General features: G+C 43.9%; 1 protein-coding gene across 1 annotated transcript in view; it reads right to left on the bottom strand.

The window, feature by feature from the left end:
- The window catches only part of LOC119653762 (nuclear cap-binding protein subunit 1), an 82516-nt gene extending 65560 nt beyond the window's left edge, over positions 1 to 16956 (bottom strand). Inside the window, exons 1-3 of the mRNA XM_038058743.1 lie at positions 16770 to 16956; positions 15291 to 16629; positions 15126 to 15229 (exon numbers count right to left, since the gene is read on the bottom strand). Coding sequence (XP_037914671.1) covers positions 15126 to 15229; positions 15291 to 16629; positions 16770 to 16809 — 1483 coding nt within the window. The 5' untranslated portion in view covers positions 16810 to 16956. The remainder of the gene's footprint in view (positions 1 to 15125; positions 15230 to 15290; positions 16630 to 16769) is intronic.
- Positions 16957 to 21483: the final 4527 nt, after the last annotated feature.

The following is a 21483-nucleotide window of genomic DNA, read 5'->3' as shown; positions in this document are numbered from 1 at the left end:
CTTCCAACATCCTCCACGTGAGATAACGAGGAGCAAACTGTGACTTCGACCACCATATGGTAAAGAGCGTTTACAAATGCCAAATATCAAACTCCCGGGGATGAATTTGAGGTTGGAAAACTTAAAAATGTTTTTTGAGAATTACGGGGTTCTAAGTCCACATCAACTTAATGACCGGACCAAATGGGGAGCAACTTACTCCCTCTTTTTTTGGTCCACCGACCCCTCGTTTAGAGTTTAGCACCGAAACTTTAAAAATATTAGGCGATGACGGCTTTACGGTTTCTTACCAGGGTAGAGGCAAACCGTAAGACGCTGCCTCACCTCTGCCCTGGGAGCAGCGTGACCGAAGCGGCTCGCAGATGTTAAGTGCTCCTTTATATAGGGTTGGGGAAAAAGAAATGTCGTATTTTGCCAATAGATGGCGACACTTAAACATATCTTGTGTTGTACTTATCGTATCGGGTCATAATATACGGCGATGTAAAGACGACAATCTATGCTCTTTGACAGTGTTGTGATCGTACGTTTCAGTCTCAAGTTATAGCGCGTCAAAAATGGAGTCCACCAAGCAAGAAATTCGTCATATTTTACGTACGAGCGCAATGCTGACCACATTGCCTCCTAGTGTACCGTTACGGTCTGGAATGAAGTGCTCTATCACACTTCAACGCCCTGATCCAACATGGATTGTTGCGCCAACGATTATTATTATTACGTTTTTACTGCCTGAGAGGTAAAAATGCAACGAAGGCGGCCGAAAAATTGTGTAAAGTTTATGGGTCCGATACTGTAACGATTCGCACAGCACAGAGTTGATTCGATAGATTTCGTTCTGGTGTAGCGGATGTCTAAGACACACCCCGTACTGGTAGGCCAATGGTCGTACAAATCGATAAAATCGTCGAAATCATTTAAGTAGAGCGACATGTGAATATTCGCTCGATTTGCCAGAAACTGGGTATAGACCATAAAACCGTTTGGAACCCTTTGCAGAAGATTGGATTCCAAAAAAAGCTGCATGTTTGGGTGCCACACGAGTCGACACAAAAAAAACTCGTGGACCGAAACAACGCCTACGATGCACTGCTGAAACGGAACGAATTCGACCCATTTTTGAAGCGGATGGTGACTGGTGATGAAAAGTGGATCACGTACGACAACCTCAAGCGAAAAAGATCGTGATCGAAGCGCAGCGAGCCGGGCCAAACCATCGCCAAGGTCGGATTGACGGCCAGGAAGGTTTTGCTGTGTGTTTGGTGGGATTGGGAGGGAATCATCCACTATGAGCTGCTCAACTATGGCTAGACCCTCAATTCGGACCCCTACTGTGAGTAACTCGACCGTTTGAAGCAGGCGATTGACCAGAAGCGGCCATAATTGATCAATAAGAATGCTGTTATGTTCCACCAGGACAACGCTCGGCCTCATACATCTTTGATGACCCGCCAGAAGCTACGGAAGCTCCGATGGGATGTCCTATCGCACCTACCATATAGTGCGGACCTGGCGCCAAGTGATTACCATCTCTTCCGGCCATGCAAAACGCTCTTGGTGCTACTAACTAACTGGCTGTCTGAGTTTTTTGCAAATAAGGAGGGGGGGTTTTATAAGGAGAGGAAAATAAAGTTGCCTTCTAAATGGCAACAGATTTGCGAACAAAATGGCACATATTTCACTTAAATCGGATAAGTATGTTAAATAAAGCGTTTTTCCCCAACCCAATATAATTCACAGAACACAACATGACTACGAATTATATTGAGTGCAAATCCGCCCATGCTATTGACCAAAGCTTGACCAGAGCTGAAAATATTTTTTTGGATTTAGGACCCCGCAATTCCCAAAAAAAAAAAAAATATTTTCAGCTCTGGCCAAGCTCTGGTCAATAGTATGCACTGATGCAAGAACGATTAGGTCCTATTCTCCAGAATTCCATAAGAAAACCCATAGATGAAACCTAGTATGATCTAAAACGCGCTATGAAAACAACAACGGAAGAAATGTTTGAATCTGAACCCCGGCAAGAAGAAAAGATTGGTTTGGTGAGGAATGACAGGAAGCGCTTGACAAGAAAAACGACGCATAAGAACAATATATAAAGCGATACACAAGGACCAAGAGAGAAAATTACGAAAATCGCCGAATAGCAGCTAGTAAAATATTACGGCAACAGGGGTATGGAGGATTTAAGGGAAATTTACGACAATATTGCGCGTAACAACACAGGTCAAGCCTAGAAACTAGTGAAGTGCCTGAGACATGAGTACCAAATCAAAAACTACCATTCGTAAAAGCAAAAACAGGGCAATTATTTGAGACGAAAATGAAACACGTGAGAGATGGGCGTCTTATTTCAAAGTACTCCTCAACCCCTCACTTAAAACTCAATCACTAGAACCTACAAGAATTATGGTCGAATGTTATGGGAACATTGAACCGCCAACATTGGAAGAAATAGAGTCAGCCATCAAAATACAAAAAATGAACAAGAGGCCGACTATAGACGACATCCCCGCTAAACTTATCAAATCAGACGATCCATGGATGATAAAAGCTCTCTATAGGAGGCGAGCCCCAAAAATAATGCATTTTTTTAAAGTAACTTATTAAACAGATTTCCACGACCACTTAAAATTCTTCAAATTACTGTCCTTCAGCCTCTAGACATGTTTTCCAGACACTCTGCCATGACCGATACGCGCCCTGGAAGGCGTCTTCGGGGACCTCTCGCAAAGTCTTTCTCACGGCTGATTGGATCTGTTCTATGGACGAAAATCGTACTTCGTTCAGGGCTGCCTTAATCTAAAGGAACAAAAAGAAGTCCGTTGGGGCGATGTCAGGACTAATGGACAACATTGGCACCTGATGTTTAGCCAGGAACTTGCAGACTAATAGTGCGTTGTGATAAGACTGTTGTCGTGATGGAGTTTTCAAGTAGCGGAGATGTCTTGTCTCGTCCTGATGACATTTTTCGGAGTGTTCCCAACACATCCATGTAGTAGGCACTGTTTGTCCTTGAGGAACAAACTCCTTATGGACCACTCCTTTACTGCCTTTTTCGGCTTGGCGGATTTGTCAGTGTGCCACTCAGCGCATTCGTCACCAGTGATGACCTTGTCCAAAAAATCAGGTTCAATTTCAATCCGTTGCAAAAGATCACTTGATATCCGCTCGATCCTCGATTCTATTTTTTTCGTGACATGGTCGGTGCGAGGTCCTTTCGCTTCCATAGCTTGCAGAGCAATGAGAGGTTAGAATGCCTACTGGTATCGCTAAAACACAGAGCATGGCCCACATCGTGTTGTTCTCGAAGTTTCCAACAACAAATTACGGAAAAAGAACATTAAGTGTCATTAAACGCAATCAGGCAAAGACTTCGAGAATCCGATATTCCTCACAAAAGCACCACGAGAAAACCTGCACTGCCAGCGAGGCACATCGAAAAACGTGTAAGTTGGGCCAAGAAAAATATCAACCGCGATTGAAACAATGTAATATTTATGGATTAATCGACTTTTACAATTATTAATCGCTGGAAACGAGCTTGGTCAAAGAAAGGAGACACAATATTGCAAAGGACGTTTAAAAATCCAGCAAAGGTCCATGTGTTTACGGATGCTTCTCTCAGCAAGGATTTGCTACACTTCATACTTTCACGAAGAATCAGGTAAAGTTTATGGTGAAATTATACCAGAAAGTATTGTTGAAGTCTGCTGAATCGTTGTATGGAACGGATTCAAGCGAATGGATTTTGCAAGAAGATAACGATCCCAAACATCGCAGTCGATTGGAAAGAGGAAAATGGCATCATTAGATTGGCCTGCTCAAAGCCCAGATGCCAATCCGACAGAAAATGTGTCGACGTTGATAACGCGTAAGTTAAGAGGGAAGAAAATAAAGAACATTCTACATCTGGAAGTAATGTTGGAACGTTGAAGTGTTCAGACTAGAAGATTGACAATTGCCCACCTATATATGGTCAAACAGGTATTAAGCGAAATGTACTGTAAAAAGTAATATTTGACTTTGGAATTCCAGCAAAATTGGTAGGTCTTACTAAAATAGCAACGTCCCAGACAAAAGGTTAAAATCAATCATAGCCTAACAAATGCATTTAAGATGAACGTAGGGTTAAAGCAAAGAGGGGGCTCGCATTTCTACTATTCAATGTGGTACCGGAGCAAGTTATGCGAAAGTTGCCTGTAGACACAACAAGCACGCTGCTCTATAAGCCCTGTCAAATCAAAGTAATTTTTTATAAACCTCGACAAAACAGCAAACGAAGTTGGTCTACGAATTAACGAAAACAAGGTGAAAATTATGACACAAACAAAAAAAATGACACCCACTAGACAAAATATAACTATTGACGAGTACTACTTTGAAAATATAGACAACTGTACATACTTAGGTGAGGGTAGTCTCAACATAGTTCAACAGTAATGCTGCAACTTCTTTAACCTGCCTAGAAAATACGTTTTCTCGAAATTTGCAAAGTAGACATTCATGGTGACGATGGCCTCTTCATTCGACTCAAATTTCTGCCCGGCGAGTGGTTTTTCAAGGTTTGGAAACCGAAAGAGGACACACGGAGCCAAATCTAGAAAACACGGAGGATGGGGTAGCATCCCAATTCGATCAATTTGACCATGGCGACGATGAAGGTGTGAGCCGTTGCGTTATCATCTTGGAAGAGCACATTTTCTTCGACAAATGGGGCCTATTTTCAGGGAATCGGCCCAATAATTTGACATAGAAAAACCCTGTGACTGGTTTGCCCTTCTCTAGGTAGACGATGCAGATCACACCTTGTGAATCCCAGAAATCGGTGCCCATCACCTTTCCGACCGATAGGACATTCTTCGTCTTCTTCGGAACACGTTCGCCAGATGACCACTGTTTCGACGTTCCTTGATCTCTAGTGCGTACCAGTGGAGCCATGTTTCGCCGAAGCTCACAAAAGAACGCAGAAACTTCTTCGGATTGCACTTAAACACTGGTTAGAAGTGGTATCACGGTTGCACTTATTGTCCGGAGTGAGCAAACGCGAAACCCATCGCGCCGACAACTTCCTCATGACATACGAACACGTTGAAACTCGTTAAACCAATTTTTTACGGTCGCCATCGCAGGAGCAGAGTCAGCATCCAAGCGCTCTTTGATTCTTTCCCAAAATAAGAATCGAATCAAAGACTGATATTGCTTTTTCTTCATTTCTCTAAAATGCGAGAAGACGCCCGCTTCCACGCACGATCAAAACAAAACTACGAGTCTGCAATTTTTACAGTAGTAGTACTACACAATAATGAATTTCTCTTGCTAAGTATAATAGTTATTAGACCCCACCAACAACTGGCAAAACATGGAAGTGAAGTGAAAGAATTAAAACGACGTATTCGGAAGCAGAGCCTTCTACTCTATCCTGCCGATTTTTAAAGCGAACTGCATACATAGAGAAGCAAAGCTCCACGTATACAAATCGACAATAAGAACTGTATTATGATAAAGATGTGAAACATTGACCTTAACACAAACTTCCGAAAAACTGGTCAACACCTTCGAGGGAAGGGTCCTGAGGAGAAAAATAGGAGCTAAACGAAAGGACAACCAATGGCGAATCAGATACAACCACGAATCGTATCAAATATTTGACGACAGAAGTCTCCAAAATAATCTAACTTCGGAAGCTGCAATTGGCTCCCCATTTGCAACGCATAGACCATACTCGGATACTTAAAAGAGTATTCAAAGTAAAGAAAGAAGGACGACAAACTGTGGGAAATCCTCGAAAGCGCTGGACAAATTCTCTTGACGAAAACATCGTATCATGATTGGAGGAAAGACATCCTGAAGACCAAGGCCCAAAGTGGCCTGTAGAGTCTCGACGACGACGACGGCCTTAGTAGAACCGATGTAGGATACAACATCACAAAGGCTGCTACTCCTCACGGCTAAAAATAGGAAAATCGCTTTCACCAATAGGCCTTTCGTGTTTATTATCGCAGAAAGGATTTGTAGATCTCCGAAGAGCCCATGGACCAGATAACCAAAAATAGCAACGTAAAGATTATCGAGGACTGAATGTTAGGACAATTCGTGACAATTAGCCAATAGCAGACATTCCTAATTTCACGCACTTGCTCAGAAGAAGGAAAAGAGCATACCAGGTACTAACCAACAATACAATAACAATAATTTTTGCCACAAATCCAAAACAACCATTAATCCATTGTTTATTGTACATTAAAAGAATAATTATAAACCACACTACAACGCCTGTTTTGACCCCACCGACAAGCAAATACTCATTATGAATTCATCAAGCGGAGACCATAATCCTACACGGTTTATCTGCTAATATTTTTTTGCAGCTTATATCCTAAAGTATCCGATTTTAACACCATATGTAAAGTAGTATCATAACATATACAACGCATTTTTTGCAGAAAAAAAATTAAAGTACCGACGTCTTTCACAAATTCGCGTGGAATTTATGTTTAAATTATGCAAAAAATAGACAAAAGAACAATTAGAAAAGAAATAAATAACGAAATTAAGGAATTAAATAACACGTAAAACAGATGTATTTTTGTAGATTTTTTCAGTCAGTCAGGGAATACGAAGGTGTTAATAAAAAAACTAGATGAAATCGACCCAGGATAGTATTTTAGGTGAACACGAAAACGTGTAAATTTTGTAGTTTATTAAAGAATCTTGCTCGGTTGAAATTCAAGATGAAAGGCCTTTTTTCAAACAGGTATTTAATTAGTAGTGAAATCATAAAACACGGCAGTTCTTTATAGGAGGCGCAACTAAATGGAATAGATCTTTCTTGCCTGTTGCTCCTCCATAACGAAAGACCTTCGTAACGGTGGGATTGGCAACATTTAACCAGCAGCATATACACTTAGTCTTATCCAAAAGAAGTAACTTTAATGAATCTATTAGAATTAACGATCTGAGCAACACCTACGCAAAATCATTCACGATTCCCTAAAATGCACTTCAACTCCCCCCAGGACTTCCCAAGACATCCGCACTCTCTGTTCTGCGCCAAATACTCTCGGGTCATCCCAAACGTCGACCATCTTGAAGTAACAGATTCCACTGCATGGCGTAAAAAGCAATGCAATTGTCGCCCCTCCTTAATGTGTGACCTATCCACATCCACTTCCGCTTTCCAATCACATCGTGGCCTGTGTGCCGACCAAGTTCTCCCTTCAAACTAGTATTAGCCCAGCGCACTCCGATGATACGTCATAGCCAGATGTTGACGAAGACTTGAAGCGTTCGAGTGACAGTGGGTGTCACTTTCCATGTGCTGCTTCCATACAGTAACACAGAAAGAACATTAGCAGAGAACAGTCTCAAGTTTATTTTGATGTTGAAATAACTGCATTTTCAAATTTAAGACAAAACAGCGAATACGAATCTAGCACCGTTAATGTGTCGACCCACATCCAGTTCGGTGCCATCAACGGCAGAAATCACGCTTCATAGATATACAAATAGATCGAGGCATTCGATGTTCTGCCCAGGTAGGAGTGCGATGACCCGTTAGGCTGACGACCTTGACTTTGCTGGTAGCAAGAGAGCAAGTAGATGTCATCAGCGTAATCGAGGTATTTGAAATGAATGAACTCTTGCACATCCCTAGGATAGGGAAGTATGAAGAACATCAACAACAACAAGAAAAAATAATATCGATGATAAGATGCAACCCTGGCGTGACATTTAGCATCATCTGATGGCGCGAAATATATAAAGAACAGGGGGAATGAACATCTAAACTCCAAGTACTGCCCTAAAATGATCTGTAAGGTATTGATGTATGTAGGATATTCATGCAGAAGGATCCAGAGCGGAAACCAGCCTGCTCTCTGCGAATTAAGTTTCCGCGGTGTTCTTTGCTGCGTTCCAGAATTATTTTAGGTATGCTACGGCAATTACCACACTCAAAACGGAGTCGTAACGATCATCATTCTTATTTCGTTCTGCAGAATCTCCAGTTTCGCTGACCAGTGTGCGCCCCACTACATTCAACTTCTCGAGATTTCATACGAAATCCAAGCATATCACACTCGTCATCATTCGCAGCGGTCAATAGAAGCTTCAAACCCTTCCGTTCATCGATCCGCTTCCACGTTTCTGCAGCCAGCCAGATCGTGTGACCCCCTCTCGAGACGTGGCCGACGTAGCACCCAAGAAAAGGACACTTTCAATGATGGCCCATTGATATTCTCAGGCGGGTTACTCAGGGCATCTGCCGTGCATTCAGCAAAATAGCTTATGAATAGTCGATGTAGAACTCCACAGCACTGCAACCCTGCGAAAACTGGAAGTGTAACAATCAAGTGAAAGTAGACGACCATCAAATGGATTGGAAATTTACAGCCAGAATCCTAGAAACCAACCTCTAGGACTCCTTTACAGTAGCCATCAGTAAGATACCGGATTCGCGTCTGCTACCACTTAGTTTCTATACGATTGCCGAGGAGCGTTAGAAACCAATCATAACCCGTTTTTGACAGTTAAAATTCGTAGTCGCGAGGTCACTCCCTATTCGGGGCGTTGTTGCTATCTTAGTAGCAGTACAGTTTGGAAATTGGCAAATTGCTAGCCCATAAATGTCTTATCCCTTTCAGTCGCCTTTCGACAAACAGGGAAGACTTTAAGTATATTCTCAATCCCCAACTTAGAGGAATAATTACCAATGAATTAAGCAATTGCAATGGAATCCGTTATCATAAGGTGACCAGGACGAACCACTCGACCAGTGGAGTTGTGCAAACATCTCAGGAAACCCTACCACCTCAAATTGCCCTCTATTCATTGATAGCCATAGCTATTCATACATAGATAATTGTACTAGTCTGCCAGTTGTTTCTTATTGGTTGGACATCTGTCAAAAATAAATAATACACACCGTTTGAGGTTTCATGAAACAACCTAGTTTTTTCTCGCTGCCGAATTAAGGGGATCTTTAAGAACCTTCTTTCATTTAGAGAAAAGTGCTGCTGGAAGTCATCGTTTGTTGGTGAAGGCGTACGGTGAGCATGCTCTATCACAGACACAATGCAAAGAGTGGTTTCGACGATTCAAAAGTGTCCAATATCGATTTGAGAAACGAGGAACGTGGAAGGCGACCGAAAAAAATTGAAGATGCCGAACTGAAACGATACGCTATGCTTGAAAAGCAACTAGAATGGGACACCAGGCACGAAAGTAGGAGTAATTTTTCAGCACGATAACACCCCAGCACACACATCAAGACCAGTTATAGACACTGCTGCTGCAGTTCGCTGGCATATGATGCCTTCTGACTTCCACTTACATCAATGGGACCCGCACTTCCTGATCAGCACAGCGATTCTTACGACGAAGCCAAAAATGGCTGCATGATTCGCTTCAAAACAATAACCCTTGTACTGGCAAGGCAATCACAAATTGGCATAAGGAAGACAAAACTGTGTAGCTAGAGATGGTCAATACTTCGAATGAAATGAATTTAAGCATTTAAGCATGCTATTTGATTTAATCAATTTCTATATAATAATGAAAATTTTAAACATTATTTCTCGAAATTTCTTTTGCGAAAAATGTCAAATTGAACGAACGCAGTGAATCTACGGAGGCACTCCAGAAAGTAATTATTTTGTAAAAATTATAATATTGGGTTTGATCAAGTAATCAACAACAAACTCTCTGGTACTCAAATTGGTAAGATTACCACGACAGACGAACTAGAGTCAAAGGCTGGGGCCTTAGGGAGCTGACCATGGAAATCTTCAACATCTGCTACAGCCATAATCCCGTCGAATCTGGGAGGCAACCACTTGACCAGATCTGTGAACAGAAACACGCGCCAGGGTGGCGCTATCTCCTCAGTGCTCTGGTTAATAGTGATGGACGGGGTCAAGATAGTGGCGTATGGCGACGACTTGGTGATATTAGTGTCAGGGATATTTCCGTCCTCTATGAGCGACATTATGGAAGGAACTTGGCGAAATGGGGCCGGAAGATGCGGACTCGGCATCAACCAAACCGAAACGGAACTAATGCTACTCACCACCAAGACAAGGGTATCTGAGTTCCACCTACCACGGCTGAATGAGAAAAGATTGATTCTTTCCTCCAATATAAAGTATCTGGGGGTAATACTGGATCCAAAATTAAATTGGAGATTGAACATAGAACTGAGGATTTAGAAGGTCTGTATAGTCTTCTACGCTTGCAAGAGAACCTTTGCAAAGAAATGGGATCTCCGGCCGAGGATGGTTCTCTAGATGTTCACCGCTATTGTGTATCAAATCCTAACGTGCGGCTCTATTGTATGGTGGCAGGCTTTGAACAAAAAGTACAATAAAACGAAGCTTATTAGGATTCAAAGAACCGTGTGTGCAGGCCCTACTGGGGTTCTGCGGTCCTGCCCGGGAGATGCCCTCAATGTACTCATGCAGCTCCTCCCCTAGACCTCCACATTAAATACGTTGTAGCATGCAGTGCCGCCATACTACGTGAGTCCGAATGCTGAACAGTGAAGTCACACGGCCATAGAAACATCCTATACAAAGTACCTCAGGAAATCGGTGCATTCCCCACGGAGTATGCCACACGCAAGTTGAACTTCACGGGAAACTTTGCTGAAAACATTCCAACCAGGGCAGAGTGGAAGACCGGCGGCGTGTTGCAAGACTACGACACAGTCTTCTTCACCGATAGATCAAAGATGGTCTGTCGAGTCGGTTCGGGTGTATCCGGGCCGTATGGTCTCCCAGGTTTCGGCAGTGTATTCCAAGCGGAAGTACTGGCGACACCGGAAGTATGTCGATGGCTAGAGCATGATCCGAGCCCCAAGCCTAACGTAGCCATTCTGGCCGACATCCAAGCGGCCATTAAGGTCTTGTATTCAACGATGACATCCTTTAGGCTGGTAGGGCAGTACAGAAAAGCGCTGAACAGTCTGAGCCGCACATTCTAGGTCAACTTTCTCTGGGTTCCCGGGCATAGGAACATAAAGGGGAATGAGAGGGCTGACGGATTGGCCAGGCGGGGCTCTGCTTTTGGCAGTTTCCTTTGGTGGGTACAGTCGGTGTCTCGCTGGCGACAGTCAAACGCGAAATCTACTCGTACTACTTAGCAGCCGCGGGCCTTGGATGGCGAAGGCTTACCACCTGTGCCAAGTCAAGGAGGATTTGGCCCGCTTATAACATAGCCCGATACCGCGGGGGTGCTGGCGACGGCCCCCCACAGTGCCACGTCGCCTAACAATGGTGCGGAGGTTTCGGTTCTTCCCTTAGCCCGGCACCATCAGCTATTCCCTCAACCTTTGAAACTTGCGGCGGCAAATTCCTCGTATTAACACCTACAGGTACATGCAAGTGGACGTGAGTCTTGGCTTGCGTAGGACGTTCCCGTGGCGATTCATCCTGGCGAATGTCAGCTCCCCCATTTTAGGCGCAAACTTCTTGTGTCACTATGGGTTGCTGGTGGACTTGCAGAACAGGTTCCTTATAGACTCCACAACCAACCTTAATTCGTCAGATCAAATCTCATATCTTCCTAACAACAATCTTTCCGTACTTTTGGAGGACATTACTGACTTTCATGTTCGGACACTCCTCCAAAAATTCAGCCAGATTACTACCACATGTAGTCTCTCTAAACCAGTGAAGCACAATGTGCAGCACCACCCCAAAAGCTGGCTATTGCACGGAAAGTGTTTGAAAAACTTATGCAACAGGGTATCTGCAGACCTTCGAACAGCTGTTGGTCTTCCCCACTCCATATGGTCCCTAAGCCAAATGGCGAATGGCGCCCTTATGAGAATTACAGAAGGCTAAACGCACAGAATGTTCCAGACCGATATCCTATTCCGTTCATCCACGACTTTACGCATCATCTCGCAAACTTCCGCATCTTTTCGACCTTGGATTTAACCAAGGCCTATCACCAAATCCCAGTAGCGCTAGAAGACATCCCAAAGACGGCAATATGCACATCCTTTGCACTCTTTGAGTTCACACGAATGACTTTCGGGTTGTGCAATGCGGCGCAAACCTTTCAAAGGTTCATTCACTAGGTCCTGCGAAACCTCGATTTCTGTTTCGTGTACTTGGATGATGTTTTGGTCGCTTCTTCCACGGAGTCTGAGCGCTTAGCCCATCTCGAGTACATTTTTCAACGTCTCCTTGAGGCCGGTCTAGTTCTAAACGTTGAGAAATGCAGACACAGGTAAGATTCCTCGACCACTTCATTCCCCTGACGGAATACAGCCAGACCCAGACAAGATGCAAGCGATCTCAAGCTTCCCGCGTCCGAAAACTGTAAAGGATTTGCCGAGGTTCTTGAGCATGCTAAACTTCTATCGTCGTTCCCTGCACAAGGCCGCCCAACACCATTCCGTTTTGAACGCGTACTTGTCTGGCCCCAAAACTAAGGACACCCGAGAGATCGTGTGGTCTGAAGAGACTGTCCGCGCGTTCAATAAATCCCGACAGCAACTGGCTGATGCTATACTCTTGGCATTTCCTCTGCAAGATGCACCTCTATCCGTTTTTGTTGATGCCTCTGACATCGCAGTAGATGCCGCTCTTCACCAAAAGGTGAATCACGTCTGGCAGCCATTGAGCTTCTTCTCTAGGCAGTTAAACCCCGCTCACCGGAACTACAGTACCTACGATCGTGAACTGCTCGCCGCGTACTTGAGCATCAAATACTTCCGCTTCTCCCTTGAAGGCAGGCCGTTCACAGTGTTCACGGACCATAAACCTGTCGCATATGCTTTGAAACAAAAGCCCCACAAAGCATCCCCTCGTCAGCTTCAACATCTGAGCTTTATAAGCCAGTTTACGTCAGACATCCAGCACGTGCCCGGCAAGGACAACATAGTTGCTGACGCTTTGTCTCGTGTCTCCGAGGTTAACATCCCCGCCTCACTCGACTTCTCGGCAATCGCCAAGGTGCAAGAAGCTGACACAGTACTTCAGAGCCTCAAATCCAACCCCAAATACAAATTTCGGGAGTTGCCTATCTTCGGCTCGAATTACTCTCTCTCTCTCTCTCTGCTGCGAATACTCGGACGAGGGACCCCGGCCACCTTTCCCAAGGAAATGTTCCACACGGTTCACGACGTAGCGGATCCATACATCAGGACGACAAATCGGTGCATCGCATGCCAGAAGTGTAAGGCCACCAGGCATGTAAGGAAGGAAGTGGGCTCATTTCCCCGCACTACCAAGCAGTTCCACACCATACACCTCGTCATCGTAGGCCCTTTGCGAGACTCGCACGGTTTCAGGTATTGCCTCACAATCATCGACAAGTTTACGCGGTGGCCCGAGGCAATACCTCTGAAGGACATTAGGGCGCAATCTTGCGCTGAAGCCCTCTATCGCGAGTGGATCCCCCGCTTTGGTGTCCCTGCTGTGATCATCACTGACCAGGGAATGCAATTTGAGTCCAACCTTTTCTTGGAGTTAGGCAAACTCCTGGGATTCAAAACGCCAGCGAACTACGGCATACCACACGCAATCCAATGAGATTCTAGAGCGTTGGCACCGGACGCTGAAAGCCGCCATTATGCCGAGAGAAATTTGTTGCTAGCTACGCGGAGCTGTTATACGAGAAGAACCCAAGGCTCCGGAAGTGATCCGGTCTTCGACAAGAGATCGGGTCTCATAGACTCGGGATTGCTACGCCTGCTTAGGGGCAACCTTCGCCGCATTAAAGCCACACCTCTCACTCGTCACTCGTCCGCACCTGCCTGCGCGCTCAAGGAGCTGGGCACGTGCACGCACGTCCTAGTCAGGACGGATGCTGTCCGGAAGCCGCTGCAGCCTCCATACGAAGACCCGTACCGTGTTCTCGAACGGGGAGAGCATTTTTCCGGCTCGACATCGGGGGGCATAAAAAGGCTGTCTCACTATCCAGGCCGTTTGCGCCCCAAATCAACGTCGCGTTCGCTTCACCGAATGATGGGGAACGCAGTTTCGAGTTCAGTCGCTGAAACTCCTAGGTTTCATCTGGAGGCGGAATGATGTGGCGCAGCATGGTTAACAACGTTCGAAAATTATTTCGAACATTCGAAATTTATTTCGAATATTGTTAATTCGATTGACAGTTGCCACCACGGGTGTTCTCCGTGGCGGAGTAGGCCTTCATGAGCCGAAAAAAATAATGCAAAGTAAAAAGTGATTTGGCATTTTAGATTTTCAATGAACGCGAACTTGAGATAGTCCATAAAGAACTTTTCAGTTTCATATTTTCAATTTCGTTTTTGAATAGTTTATTGCGTTCCGTTTTAGATAATAAAGTTGGAAATTTATTACAACATTGTATTTGATTCGGGGCAACTTTTTTCCTCGAAGGAGCGATCAGGAGACATACAACTTATATGAAATTCGAGAGAGGTGCTTGGGTGAGAATTTACATCAAAAGAAGATTTCTATCTTCAATCCCATACATCGTCAAAATATTATTATAAGTGAACAGAGGCATGTTATGCTTCAAATCGAAAGCAAGTGCTAGTGATAGTCATATCAAGACTAAAAACTTATGGGCGACGACTGCAGCAAAGATCAATAAGGAACAAAACAAATCTAGAAAAAAACATTAGAAAAGATATAGCTTAATGAAATTCCGGACAATTTTATTGAAAATTTATACCAATCGATGCCCGCACCAGTTGCAGAAATGGTTAGGGCGAAAGGTGGTCATACGAAATACTAAAGACCGAAGATGAAAAATGAATAGAAGTTCTGCTGGTGTAAATAATAAGAACTTCACATGCAATCACGTGAAGCACAACTTTATTCTCCAACTTCATGATAAACCCGAAAAAAAAAACCTTTTGAACTTGAATTTTCTTTCTTACTCGCAGTACGAACATTTTGCTGTCGGGTACCGTACTCTGCATATGCGCGAATGCATGAATTTTGATCATTACTTCTGACGTTTCTAACACTTTATTGCATTCTTTTCAATGGATAGCTGGAAGTCGTGACAACACAACGTCGTAGGAGGATTACCAACTTAAAACATAACCCCAAACTATCAACATTCAACCGTATGATAAAATGCTAGACAAAATCCCAATATATTAAATTTAAGAAAAAACTTACCAGCATTTTCTGCGGTATATTTGTATGTCGGCACAGGCTGAACCGGAATCAACTTCGAATATGTGTCAGGCATCATTTCGACAATCCTTTGATGATAAGACAACCTAGAGAAAAGACAAACGCCATAAATAACATTCTGCACTGCAATCTTTGGTTACTTCCTACCTCAAACACTTTCCAAGCACCTCCTGAATGAATTTAGGCCGTGGATGTTCCGGATCCAATAGCAAGCAACTGTCCCACTCATCCCAAGACCAAGTGAACTTGAAGTTGCTCAAATGGTACGAAAACCAATTCACGAAACGGTCAAAGCACGACGTGTTCATCGAATCAATCCTCATGAACAAAATTTCCGTGGCTTGTGCCAAAACCTGTGGCAATGTGGCCGGTTGCAGCTTGCACAACTCAATCAGGATCGATCCATAGCAAATATCTAAATAACGTGGCGTAGGCATGTGGAACAACTCCGCGAAGATGACTTCGACGATGCAGTACTCCAATGGGATCTTATTCTTGTAAGGAAAACTGAGCAAATGCGCGGCACAGTCCTTGCGCTCCAAATGATGCGTCTCGATGATATGATGGAGATGCTCCTCGATTAGAAAGCGTTCAATCGAGTGAGCGCCCGGCATAATGGGCCCGTCTGGGCAATCAGTATAATCAAACATTCGGTAGACGACCCACGGCATAGGATACGTGAAGCTGTCGTGATGCGGAGGCGGCACAATGACAGGCAAGTTGTGCTGCAAAGCCTCGCAAAGAATCGAGTCAAACGCCAAATACGGACGCGGGATGTGCTTCTCCGCCCAATTCTCCTGGCGCAATTTGCGTATTTGTGCCCACAAGCAATCAAGATACTCCTCCTGGGGATGAGGAGCGTCGACAGACCACACCCTCAGGGCGTTGTGGTGCTTCTTCGTTCGTTTGTTCAAGAAAACCTCAATTCTCACAAGAAGGCTCTCCAGTGCCGACTCCTTCTTCTCGTACAGATCGCGGCCTACCCACGGCAGGGTCGATAGAACCGCGAAAACATACCAATCGCGACGCACCTGCGGAACAGTATCCTCGTTCGACACGTCAATCATGTTATCCAACAGCTGCAGCAGTGAAGTGGCCGAGATTACGTGACAATTAACTAAATCAGCTAAGAAACGCAGCGAGTAGCGGGCGGCCTCCCAGCGACACAGCTTCAAGCTCTCCTTGAAAGTCTTCACCATATGATCGACGAACTCTCCGCCAAACTTGAAATTCTTGGCGTTCAGCAGACCGACCAGGGTCGTGTAAATCGTGCATTTCTCGGGCATCTTGATGGCGCAATCGGACAGGATGCGGAGGATTTTCATCCGAAACGTTCCCAAGTCAGCCTCCAGCACAGAAACCAAACCTTCCAGATTCGACTCCACCGAGGAAGTGCTCTTCTCGCCGACACGCAAAATTAGCGACTCCAACCGATCTTCGATCTCCTGATTTTCTGAGACCCGGCGACGCTTGCGATTGTGCCGCTCTGGAAAAAACACACAATATATTTACTCTTGGCGCTGTGAAAAGTTGTCGAATATGCATTTTCCGATGAGAACAAATATATGCGTGACAAGAAACGAATGAGGTTATGAGTTCCCAAGAATAATTGTTGAAATCATTTACCGTAGCCATCGTCGTCCTCATAGGCTCTTCTGCGATTCATCTGATTACACAATTGATGCCAAACACTTCAGAAAGTAGATTTTAGTGAACACAAAGTGCTTCGCGATTGTTCTTAAGGATTTTTCCAAGCAAAGGTAAATGCCCTACGACACCAAAGACGCTCAGTGAAGTGACAAATGTCAAATGTATATTCAGCGATGGCAAAAAGAAGAGGAAAATAGAGTTCAATGGCTGAGTTAATGTGTGCTGGCTGAAGAATGCTTTCAAAAACAGAGTTAGCGCGGACTGAAACCTCAGATAAAAGGAATGAGCGTTGCTAGTGTAACGGACATTTTTCCATTAAGAAATCCAATATTTGTTAATGGAAAAATAAATTGTCTTCAGATGAGTGGACAGTTGCTCTTGCTTATTTGAAGTGCTGATTAAATATCCGAAAAGCTGTAAAGTATCGTCTCTGGAATTAGAAGAAGAAAAAACAAATCTTTCGTTAGCGGAGAAAATAACACAAATAAGATAAAATATGAACAATTCTGCACCTGAAAATGCACTACAACATGAAATATTTTGCTATTTATTTTTTTAATAGTACTTCTTGCCTTGGGAAACTTGGTGAAGACAAAGAGGTAAGACGTTAAGAGATATTTTCCTGAAACAGTATTTTTCCAAAATCCTCGCGAACTACTGCCCTGGACAAAGTCGTGTTTATAAACCCTCTCGTAACTTATTTCATTCAATGCTAGCATCGATTGGAGGTTCATGAATAGTATCTAAAGTTGACAAGATCCTTTTTCGAACGTAGTTAGAACACAAGGCTGCATACGGAAGGTGTCGGTTCAAATCTCACTGGTGGCAGTGGATTATTATATTGAGGATCCTCCAGAACTCGAACTGTAGTTAGCGATCCCTTCGCTATGATCGGGGAAAAAAACTAAAAACGTCCTCTTTTCTTGCTATGCCAAACTCATTATGGGAGGAATGTCATACCCAACTAGGCTTAGTAGATTCTCGGATCAACTACTCTCCATACAACTCTATAAATACTTGACGCAGCACAGGAAGGAATAAACGACAGCTTTTCGAATTGCCTTGGGGGAAGCTGAAACAACCTGGTATGCTCTACACAGAGATTATTGCCAACCATCAACTTCCTCCCTTCCTTCAAAGATAAGTTACTGGAATGATGGTTTCATCGTCAGCTTTTCCATAAATTTAGCTAATAGCACTCATTATCAAATAATCTAATTTAGGCCTCAGAGAATAGATCATTTCTGTTTTTTTTTTTTGGTGGTATACCTACTTGTCGGCCATCTTCAAAGAATGGATTCCACTGCATGGCGTAGCCCCCAACGCAATTGTCACCCCTTTTTAATGTGTAAACTACTCTCTGCCACCTCCGTTTGCTGATCAAAGTGCGTACGGGTGCTAGGTCTGTGCGCTGACCAAGTTCTTCGTTTGAAATATTATGAGGTCAACGTACTTTGGTGATACGACGCAGACAGGTGTTGACGAAGACTCGGAGCATTTGAGTAATAGTGGGGTTCACTTTCCATGTGCTACTCTCAAATAGGAATATAGAAAGGACACTACTTGGCAAGACAGAAAAAAAACACTAACACAGAACAGTCTCAATTTAATCTTAGTGTTGAGATAACTGCATTTCCAGATTTTAAACAAGACAACGAAAACGGATCTAGCACTGTTAATGCGTTAGGCAACATCCAGTTCAATGCCATCGTCGGCAGAAAGTACACTTGATAGATATACAAATTGATCGACGCTTTTGATGCTCTGTCCATTAATGCAGATGGAAAGAGTACGATGACCCTTCAAACTGAGAATCTTAGTTTTGTTGGTGTTAATCTTCAGTCCAACTCAAGGTCCATGAGGTGCGAGAGCAAACAGATGTCATCAGCCTATTTGAGGTGTTTGAGGAAAGATGCCATAGAACATCGAATTCCTCCCCGTTTTCCAAGGCAAGGCAGTATGCAGTATGTCGCCGACAACAGGAATAATAATATCGTTGACAGGATGCAGCCCAAACGAACTCCTCTTTGGACCTCGTTGCAACAAGTGATATTTTGCGCCATCATATGTCGCTCTGATAATGGCTATCAGTTTCTCCAGAATGTTTCTCCTGCGTAGAGCATGTTCACACTATGGAAAGCTTTCGCGAAATCGCTGAAAATTAGGTGCAGCAAAGATCAAAACTACGTACGCTGTTCCAAAATGATTCGATATGGTCAACGCAGGAAGATCTGGGGCGGAAACCAACCTGTTCCCTGTCAATCAAGTTTCAGAGATGTTCTTTGATCTATTGCAGGATTATTTTTGCCATAATCTTTGCAACTGCAAGGAGTACACAGATACCATCCAATTATCACCCTGAAACGGGTGCCCTTCTTTGGAATCTTAACGGTCATCTCATTCTTCCACTCTTTAGGGAAGGTTTCGGATTCCGAAAATTTCGCAGTCAATCAGATCTTATGACGTCTCTTTGGAACGTGACTAACGACCCGTGTAGCATCTGAAAAAAAGAGTATTTTTGATAGCGGCCCATTGCTCATCGATATTCTCAGCCGGGCTACTCAGTATATCTGCGGTTCGATAAACAAAGTAGCTCTTCCATTGTTAAGTGACGGCTGGGTCATACAAGCGGTGAATGTTGAACGTGGGGGGATGCAGCTTTCCAACTCTGCGAAAAGTAGCGGACGCGAGGCCAATGTCAGCACCTCTTTCGTTACGCACATCCAGTAGACAACTCCTGAATCTACTGCTGATCGTGAAGTGGCCGATCAATTGACCTTAACATGTCACATAACAAGACAGTGGAAACTGCAGAAAACCACGTACATACCACCACTATCGTTACGGTCACCAAGGCCGAGATACCCCATCACATGTCCGAGCAAGTTGTTTTCGGATTCCGACTTAGTATTCAGATCACCCATCACGATCATTATGTCACTTTCAGGAAGCTTTCATTGAACAGCGTGTAACTGCTCGTAGAAAGCATCCTTCTACACAATATCGGATATCTCCGTTGGTGCATACTGTATAATAATGACGCTCCTTAATCGACAAAGTATACAGTGGCAACGTCAGCACCGAAAACCAACCAATCCACAACATCATACAGCACTGGTCAAACGGGAAGAATAAAGATGGGAGAATACAACTTTGAGACCGTTGATAATTTCTCCTATCTAGGGTCGAAAATCACAACCCATAACAGCTGCGATGATGAAATCCGTGCACGGTTGTTATCAGCCAACAGAGCCTATTTCAGCTTACAAAAACTGTTCCGCTCGAAACGTCTCACCATAGGGTCAAAGCTCTTACTGTACAAGACTATGATCTTGTCAGTCCTCATGTATTCCTCGGAAACTTGAAACACGAACATGAAGGATGGACGATTCCGTAGCCTACACAATGACGAAATCTATGAGCGATACCATGACCGTCCGGTTGTGGATAAAATCCGGCTTAATAGGTTCCGAGGGGCGGGTCACTTAATCCGTATGGATGAGGATGATCCAACCCGGAAAGTTTATAAGGGCAATATCTATGGTAGAAAAAGAAGACGAGGCAGACCCTGCCTAAGATGGAACGATGGCGTAGGTCAGGACGTCAGACAGCTTTTAGGGATATCAAATCGGTGGACCTCGGCGCAAAACCGGGATGTCTGGAGTTCCTTATTAAGGCAGGCCTAGATCGGATATCGGTTATTGCGCCGTTTATGATGATGAGTAGGTACCCTACTTATACTGATTTCTTGCCCCCCCCCTCCCCCCCCAACCATATCTTCGCTTTCCTCCTATCTTCCATACCGTTCCAACAGACTTTCTTTTCATGGACACTCATCCCATTCTTTCTCTCCTTCCTCTGGTGTTCCCTAAGGTTCGATACAATTCTTCCTTCCCCATAAAATTCCTACTTTTTATTAATGATCTCCCCTCCATCCTTACCTGTTCATGTTTACTGTAGTCTGACGACCTTAAATTAGTTACATCTGTTTCGTCTCCCCTGGACTGTGCTCTCTTACAGTCCAACCTACTTGCTTTGGTTCGTTAGTACTCAGTTAACAAGCTGACACTGAAATTTAGCCACTGGATGTGTTATTCACTTAAATCCTTCCCAACATCCTTTCCTTACTCTCTTAGTGCTTTAGGACTTTCAAGTCCTCAGCGCTTACTTTATGACCGCATTCGACCATATGTTTTGCCACCATAGATTTAGTGGGTTTTCGGGAGTGCTTTACAGCCAGCTCTGCCTCCTTCATGTGCTCCCTAAATCTGGTGGTCGCCAATCTTTTTGTTTGCCCAATATATACCTTCGGGCAATATGAGCAGGCGATTTTATAAATGCCGCTCATCTCTTCTACCGTTTTTCGATCTTTTTCTCCCGCCAGCTGGGTTTTTAGCTGGTAGATACGGCTTGATCCTACCAGCTGTATGTCAAACCTTTTCAATGTCCTTTGTATGTGTTTGGACAGATTTGAGAAGGTGACACTTGATCTTTTTTGAGCAGTTAAGGTTAATTGTTGGCTATAGAGTGTAGTAAGATTACTACGTTCTAACACACCCGAAAATATTTATTTTCTTTTTCAGGACCTAGATATAAGTTTTTAGTCATAATTATAATATCATAGATTTAGAATAGTATAAATAGAACCTTAATGTCTACAGATGAGCAAACTTGTTTGCACTGATGAAGG

This window comes from Hermetia illucens, chromosome 4 (genome assembly GCF_905115235.1).
Source record: "Hermetia illucens chromosome 4, iHerIll2.2.curated.20191125, whole genome shotgun sequence".
NCBI lineage: Eukaryota > Metazoa > Arthropoda > Insecta > Diptera > Stratiomyidae > Hermetia > Hermetia illucens.
Note: the sequence above shows the minus strand (reverse complement) of the source record. Positions and strands in the feature narration are given on the sequence as shown.